At 45.0% G+C, this 8351-nt stretch overlaps 1 protein-coding gene across 2 annotated transcripts; it reads right to left on the reverse strand.

Moving 5' to 3' along the window:
- Positions 1 to 276: 276 nt before the first annotated feature.
- DRD2 (dopamine receptor D2) lies at positions 277 to 6629 on the reverse strand. 2 transcript variants are annotated; one of them, XM_062014100.1, is made up of 7 exons: positions 6348 to 6629; positions 3963 to 4072; positions 3680 to 3816; positions 2886 to 3076; positions 2079 to 2165; positions 1096 to 1435; positions 277 to 535 (listed from the first exon to the last, which is right to left on the reverse strand). In XM_062014100.1, the coding sequence occupies exons 1-7, from the start codon at positions 6627 to 6629 to the stop codon at positions 342 to 344; spliced, it is 1341 nt and encodes a 446-aa protein (XP_061870084.1). In that variant the 3' UTR covers positions 277 to 341. The 2 variants fall into 2 exon arrangements, with proteins under 2 accessions (XP_061870084.1, XP_061870085.1); XM_062014101.1 differs by lacking the exon at positions 2079 to 2165.
- Positions 6630 to 8351: the final 1722 nt, after the last annotated feature.

The following is an 8351-nucleotide window of genomic DNA, read 5'->3' on the forward strand; positions in this document are numbered from 1 at the left end:
TGACTGTCTGTGTCTAATGCACTCAAGGTTAGGTGGCCACAGGCAAGAATCAAGTGAGTGTGTCTTGATTTTGCTTCCGCTCCAAACACAGTGCGAGGGTAGCGCTGAAAAGTGCCCATGGGATTGATGTCCTGGACTCCAAAGGTCACCTTGAGGGATGAGAGAACCTCCCACACGGAGGTCCTCGCCACATCCCTACCAAGAGGTGCGTGGGCACAGCACTGATGTAACACTGTAGGTCTCGTGTCCAATGCAAGAGCTCGAGACCTCTCCATGGCTGCCCGTTTCTGTGCGTGGATGGCGTCGTTTTTTCTCATTCTTAAAAAAAGCTGGTTTTGCTTTTAGCAGTGGAGGATCTTCATGAAAGCCTTGCGAAACTCGATGTTGAAGGTGGTGTAGATAATCGGGTTGACAGCACTGTTGACGTATCCAAGCCATGTAAAGGCGCTGTACATCGCTGGGGGGATGTTGCAATCGCAGTGCATGTTCAGGATGTGAGTGATGAAGAATGGGAGCCAGCAGATGATGAAAACACCTGGGGGGGGGGAAAGACAGTTTTTCATTGCTGAAAGCTGGACAAATTTTGAGACTGTAGGAACAATCAGGTTCTTTTGAGTGTTTCCTTGGGGAATAAGCCTTCTATTTGTCTGTTAACACAATAAGCCTCCTATTTGTCTGTATTCTGAGTATCCAGGTACTAAAGAAGTTCTTTGCTGATGTAATTAGACATGATTTGATTAGTTACATCAAAAAATCTGGCATTCAGAGATGCCAGTTTCTTGTTGAGCTATACTGCCTTCCGTGTTCTAGAAAGCCCATGAGCTCTCTTGCCCGTGCACCCAGCTGTCCAGACACCCCACAGATGGACAGCTTTGAGCCTTTTGTTACAGCACTGTGAACTATTCCTAGCTGGGAAGGAGGCAGCCTTCCTATGGGCAGCCTCTTGCCTACATATCTTTTAATGTGTTAAGGGAAGGTATTTTTGTGGGGCCCTGGAAAAACAACCTTCAGTGGCCATTCAGACTGGCTGCCTTAACCCTGGGCAGCTGGTGGTTTTCTGCAGAAACACAAGAGGAAGCCAACATGCGCTCTCACCGAGTACAATGGCAAGCATCTGAGTGGCTTTCTTTTCCTTCTGTTGTGACAGTTTCCTCCTGCTCACGGTCTTGAGAGAGGTCCTTGTCTTGCCATTGGGCATAGACTGGATCTCAAAGGCCTTGGCTCTGTGGGGTGTTTCTTTGGCATGTCCGTTCTTCTCTACTTTCCCAGGGCTGTCCAAGGGTGCCTGCAGAGTTGAGTTGGTGCCCTGATTAGAGGCAACCGGCACAACCAGCTGATGGCTACCTGGTGCCAAAGGTTTGATGGTGGTTTTCTCAGGAGGACTGGTACTGGACACCATGTCCATGTCCATCTCTTCTATGTGACTCTCCGCCTCCTGGACAAAAATCAAATGTCCACAACATAAAGAGAGATAAATATACAGAGAGGAGCAATGAACACTCCTTACAGAGTGAAGCTGGATGATGTTGAAGTCCCTCTTCTCCCTCCCTATGTTTTTGGTAGATGCTTGAAGAAAGGGCTGTAAAGTGTTTACAGATATAAGAGTACTTGTGGGTAGACAAGATAGACAGAGCTGCAGGGAATGCCTCTCCTTTATTGCACAAAGAAGCTATGAATGAGAGAGACATCATCCCCACTCCCTGTAGATTTTATTTAGGTTTTCAGAATATAAATAAATAAAACTGAAACCAACAAACAAACCACAACAAAGCAAATGCAATCCAAGACTTAAAATAAATAACAGAGAGGAGGAGAAATCAAAGATGTGAGATGTTAAAATGTCATGGCTTTTATAGCTGATCTTTAGGTGAGCTTAGTCTGGCTTTTTGAGCTCTGTGATCTTAAACCCTCTGCTTCACTCTGAGGAATGGGAGCAATATTTAAATTTTGAGATGGAATGGTAACCTTTGTTCTCAGTTTATTTTTCTCCCACCTTACATAAATTCATTTTGCTGTCTGAGAGGAGGAAAGGGAAGGCTCAAAGCTCTGAAAAGCTACCACTTCTCTTCAACACTCACCACTTTGCGCTTATTAACTTGGAATCTCCCATTGGACTTCACAATAACTGTGCAGAGCTTGACGTCTTCTGGATGAGTGCATTTGTCCTAAGGGGCAAGCACCAGCTCAGAGGTTACACAAGCAGATAGTAATTGGGAAGGGAAGCTGGTAAGGGAGGCATGTGGAAATACAAACACAGGGCATGAAGCAGAAATTAATCACCATGACTAAAGTGCTAATAATGATGGAAAACTGCTCTGAAGAAGCGCTAATGGAGGCAAATACACCTTGTGCCTTTTGCCAAAGGAAAGAAAGCACAAAGATCTGCTTATGTTTCAGTCTATCCCTGTCTGGCTGCCTCCTTTGCTTGCTGTGGCACCGGCCTCTCGGGCAGTGCAGTTTGGATGTAGTGTCTCTGGGACTGTACATTCCTGCTGGTTGTGTTGCGTGTGCTGTGGGAGTGGCACTTTGACTCAGTAAATAGTATCTAGACTGTAGTCTTGGACACCTCAACCCAAACTCAGCAGAGCCAAAGGACATGCAGTCTGGTTAATAAAGCAGCTCCCAATGCAGATCTGTTGATGAAACATCCCCTGAGTTCCAGAGAGGCCTGTGGAGCACCAGCCAATGAACTAATAATCCAGAGCGTGCAGCTGGGACTCCAAAACGGTACAGGACACAGCATTCAGCTTTGTGTGAATGTTTTTTGTGTTTCACCTAGTCCAGCCAGCATCATTTGAGGAATGGAGGAGGCGCTTTGAGGGATGAAGGGGAGCAGGAAAGGGAAAGGACAGAGAGTGCTGAGAGCGAGGCAGAGGTGTGCTTACCTTGAGCGGGGCTCGCGCGTCTGAGACGCGGCTGTGGCGGCTGCGCTTGGTGGTGACGCGTTTCCTGCGCTTCCGCAGCACGATGTAAATCTGCACGTACACCAGCAGCGTGACGATGAAGGGAACGTAGAAGGAGACGATAGAGGAATACACGACAAAGGCAGGATTGGCAATGATGCACTCATTCTCGTCTGGAAGACAAACAGTTTCAGGCTTGCCCCTCTTCTCTCCCCGTTTCAGGAGGCACAGGGATACCCAGAGAGTGAAGGGCTCGGGTTCTAGGAGGGACCACCCTGTCAGCTGGAAGTGGTACCAGAACAGCACTTGGGTCTTGGAGCCTCATACCGTGTCCCTGGCTGTTGCTTGCCTTATTACTAAAAGCCTGCTAATCCCATGCTGTGTACAGTCCAGTCTTCCCATGAAACTGAAGGCTGAACCAGTTCTTTTCTCTCCTGTCTCACTGAAGCCATTTTCCCATGACTTTCCTTTTCGTGTGGGGATTTTGTTGGGTTTTTTGTAGTGACCAAATCTTAATGTAACACTGAGTGTTGAGTAAACTTCTATATAACCTCAGTTCTGATGTGTCTAAAACGCTGGTCTGGAACAGCAAGAGATGAAACAGATTGAGAAGCCCTTGACAGGAATAGTCTGGGTTGGCATCAAGAAAGGACACCTGAAACACGGGTGGCTACGTCCCAATACACCTAAACCCTGTGATCCCCGTGTTTATTCCTTATAACAGAAAACCATCTGGGAAGGTGCCACTAGCCAGCTGCAGGTGGCAGCACACTCACCTGTGTTGTTGAGGCCAAAGAGCAGTGGGCAGGAGATGGCAAAAGAAAGCACCCAGACCACAGCAATCATGACTGTGACCCTGCGCTTGGAGCTGTAGCGGGTGTTATACAGCATTGGCATTGCTACTGCTGTGTACCTGCAGTGGGGAGATACAAATCCAGCCTATTGTTATTATACTGGCACCATTTTCAAATCTGTATCACAAGTAAAATTAGACCATATAAAGATGGCCATGACTTGCTAGTGTGGATTCGACAACACTTGGTTCCGTGGAGCTCTCACCTGTCAATGCTGATGGCACAGAGGTTGAGGATACTGGCAGTACACATCATAACATCAAGCGTTACAAAGATATCACAGTGGATCCGACTAAACCTCCACTCACCAACCACCTGCAAAGAGAGAGAATAAAGTCAGTAAAAGAACTCACTAAGTGTAGGCTATTGAGAGAGTGTGAAGGGAGAATTTTGCACAAAGTTATAGACACTTGCTGGTAGCTGGAGTTCTGCTGGTTCAAGAGGGATCAACATTTTCTGTGCAGGAGCTCCAGATGGTCATGTGCAATCAGTCACAGGCCGTGCCAAGCAGGATTGTTTGGCATCGAGTGCCTTTGGGTTCTTTGTCCTGTTTGGTTTAAAGGTTTCAGGTGATGGCATGACCACAGAGGAGGTACTCTGCTCCATCCAAAGCATTCTTTAGTGTTACCCTCAGGCCTGATGTGCCTTTTTTTTTTGTCCCTCCCAATTCCATCCTGCTCCCCTGTATTGAGTTGAGTAGCCCAATCTGCAAACACAAACCTTGGGCTCCTATTCCAAGGACACGAGAGTGTGAGTTTCCCAAGAGTGAACTAGATAGGAGCTTAAGCAGGTCTCTGAAGCATTGCAAAGAAGTGTTAGGAAGAAAGTACATTAATTTTATATCCCCAGCACCTCTAATTATACTTACAGCTGTTTTGCAATTATATCTAGCCAAGATCAGCAGCAGAGAAGCAACAGCTTTCCTTCACTAATTTTCAAAGTTTAAAAATCAGGGTAGAAAGTCCTCACGTTATTTTTTGTGAACGCAATGAATGGAATTCAGAGTGAAAACTCTTTGACACACTATGTCTTGTGATAAAGACAAAGAACTAATGATAGCACTTCCAGTTACCAGTAGCCTCTTTCACTTCACTTATCTTGCTATTGAAACTGAACTTTGCCAATTAAGTTTCATAGCAATTATTAGGACTGCTGTATTTGACATGTGATGAAAAAAGTATATTTCCCTCTAATAAAAATAGAGTCCTACTGCTTTTGAAAATAGAATGAATAAGATATCTATTCTTCAGTTATTTCTGCTCTGATATACATAACCATATGCAGCATAAAGAAGGAAGAAAGAATGACTGTACTGAAGCCTGAGTGACAGATGAATACTCAGTGATTAAAAAAGCACTTGAGACAGCTACATCAGTAACTTTGAGAGTTTGCCCAAAGGCAAAGGTTTCCAGCCAGATGTAAGCCTGTGCAATATTAGTTTCCTGGTTTTGACTTTATGGGGGGGTGTTGTAAGCTGCAGTAGTTCTTTCTCTTAGTGCTTTCAATCAGGTAGGAGAAACCTCACAAGTTTGGAGGCAGAAGATTTGTTTGCAGAGAGGCTGATTTCTAAAATGATTTCATTTTGGTATTTATTTTTGTCCAAGCTTGGGACACAAAGCCAAAAACACACTTTGGGACACACACAAAAAAAGTCTGTCTGGTTTTGATTTTGGATTGGAGACCCAGTTTGCCCAACCCACATCAATCCAATGGCTCCTTCTCTGCCAGCAAGTATTTGTCATAGTTTTTGTTGCTTCAAGCTTGCAATGTGTTTATCAAAGTTATGGGTAAGAGCAGAAAGGGCAAAAGTGAATGAAAAACAAAAACTGTTGCTGAAATGTAGAGGCCTGAGGGTCCTACTTGTTAGATTAAGGAACCTGAGGTTCCTGACCAAATCCATGTACCCGTGAGCCGAGAAAGGGGGAAGCGTCTTACATCACCTGTGCTTTGTTCTTCCATGAGAGCTGACTGTAGCTGGGCCTAAGAGAGCAAAAGCTCATAAGATAAGCCTCTGCTTAAAGTGATATATTGCCAAAGATACATAATAGAAGAGCATGATTAGTCCCAGAGGCATTGACTGCTCTCACAGCCAGCCTATGGTCATGTTAATAAGCTTTAGCCAACACGTGATGCTTTGCGCTTTTAAAGTGGGATGCAAACAATAATTAACCAGAGTGATGATTAGTATTGTGGTGTTTCAACAGGGTATGTCATATCAGGGAGTTTATTTTGCTTTACATTAATGCTTAATGGTCTAATTGTTTGTGGCTTCTTCCTCTGCTCTCCTCTGTTTTATCGCTTCCTTAGGGCCCATTCCTTCTTGATCCCTCTGTTTAAAGAGTGGATTTTCAATGCATTTGGATTGTAATTTAACCCTTTGGACAACAGCGTATTTTCAAGTCAGCCTGTCTTCTGCTGTCATGTCCATTTCCTGGAAAGATCTGAGCAACTGTCAGGGAATCAAACCCACTTTTGTTTTGGGAAACTCAGAAGGTCTTGAAATAGTTGATACCCAGGTTGATAAACCTTCCCTTTCACTACCCAGTCACCAGAAATATTCAGTACTGCAAAAGAAAACTGAGTCACCTACCTCCAGATAGACCACCCAGGGCATGACCAGGGTTGCTACCAAGAGATCTGCCACTGCCAAACTCACAATCAGGTAATTAGTAGTAGTCTGAAGGGCTTTCTCCCTGGACACAGCCATACAGACCAGCACGTTGCCAAAAACAATGACAAAGATGAGGAGAGTGAGCAGCATGGCATAGTAGTTATACTGAGGCTTCTGGTCTGCATTGGACTCGTTGAGTGGCTTGCTCCAGTTCCTGTCACCGATGTCACCATTGTACCAAGAGAGGTTTAGAGGATCCATGGAGGTAGAAGTGGCAGGTTCCAGCTCCACCCTGACACAAAGATGTTGAAAAGACAGTCAAAGGCCAACATATTTTTAAAAATCAAACAATTAGGCACGTGCTGTCTCACTCTTGGGATTCACTGGAGCCTGTTCCCCCCACCCTGACTTGCTGTGTGCCAGGGCTTGACTGACTGGAAATGTGATGAAGACTCAAATGAGAGACTGGACTGATGGTCAGATGCCTAGTCAGGGATTTCATTTCTGGTTCATCCTCCTGATTTCTGTGGCCAGGGATAATTAGTTACCCTGTTAAAGCCAATTCAGGGAAAGTGCCTGAGAGTTTTTTGTGTGCTTCCCTGACATTGCCAACCCACTAACTGCTCCCTTTGAGGTGCACACGGGTCAGGGCAGGAGTGACACGATGCCTGTTGTTTATTTTTATGTGCTTTATGGGACTTTGGGCTGTGGTTTGAGGGGAGGTTCTGGTTTGGTTTTTTCCTTTACTTATCCTTTTTTTCCTCTACCACAGAAATCATTTTTAAAAACCCCAAAGCATGAATTGTGATGATCATTAAACTTGACAGCAGCAGTTCTGAAGTCAGGGCTGGACTGTGCCTGCCTTCTGCTATTGCCCCAGTGAGACTGCTGTGCAAAGGAGAAAAGGGTGGGGAGTTTCTATGTGCTTAGAGAAAGAAGGGATGCCCAGATGATGTGTGTTTGCTGAAGCAGGATGGGCTAAAATATGAGTATTGTCTCGGTCTGCACATCATTCCTATCCTCTGCATAACTGAGCTGGTAGGACAGGCAGAGCTGAATATGCTCACATCTGGTTGGAATGTATGTAAGTCTGCCTTTCAGAGAGCCCCAAAGGCCACAAGGAGAGGAGCACCAAGCTGAATTTCACTGTAAGAGCTAATAGATTCCCTGAGCTCACCAGAGCTACTAATGCCAGCTGCTTCAAGGACAAGTGAGTGGAGCAGTCTGATCATAACAACAGGGCTCTGGCATAGAGCAGAGGCAGACAAATGCTAATATCCAGGCATAGCTGTGCCATTGAGCAAGGTGAAATACAGCTCTGTTCCTCTTGTTGGAACAAAGCTGCTTTGTCAGTTGGCAAATTAGTGTAGTGAGGCCAGTGAAAATAGAGTTGTTGTAGCCGAGCTGCCACCCGCAGCTGCAGAGAGCCCCCAGAATGGCGTTAATCCGTGTGGATCACTTCAGCCCCTTGCCAGCTTTGCTTGTGTGTTTGAAAGCAAAGCATCAAGATCTGTATCCAAGCCTGAAGTAGTCACTACATCAAGAAACGGTGATGGGTCAGAAAGCATGGTCAAAGAGTAAAGGCAAGAACTGCTTAAGAGGAACTGGAGATTTTGGTTTTGTGGTGTCTGGTTTGTGAGATCTCGAAGGGACCTCGTTCACTGCTCAGCACTTCCTAAAATCAAGTATTCCCTGTCTTTCAAACTGTATCTCCATAAAGTCCACTGTGACATGAAAATCTGGCCGTGTTCTCAGACGTCCCAAAACAGGCCATTTAATTTCCTCAGTAAAAAACAAAGTGACTTTGATTTATTAAACCATGGAAGTGATCAAAATAGCAAAACATTTGCAAATATCAAATTCACCTGGGAACAATGGTTTCTTTATGTTTCGCTGAGCTTTTGTGTGCTTTTCTCATTCAAAGAACAATTTGTATAATAATCCTTGGAAATTTGTTGCATATGGGTCCTTAATAGCTGATAA

The sequence above is a fragment of the Colius striatus genome, chromosome 23 (genome assembly GCF_028858725.1).
Source record: "Colius striatus isolate bColStr4 chromosome 23, bColStr4.1.hap1, whole genome shotgun sequence".
NCBI lineage: Eukaryota > Metazoa > Chordata > Aves > Coliiformes > Coliidae > Colius > Colius striatus.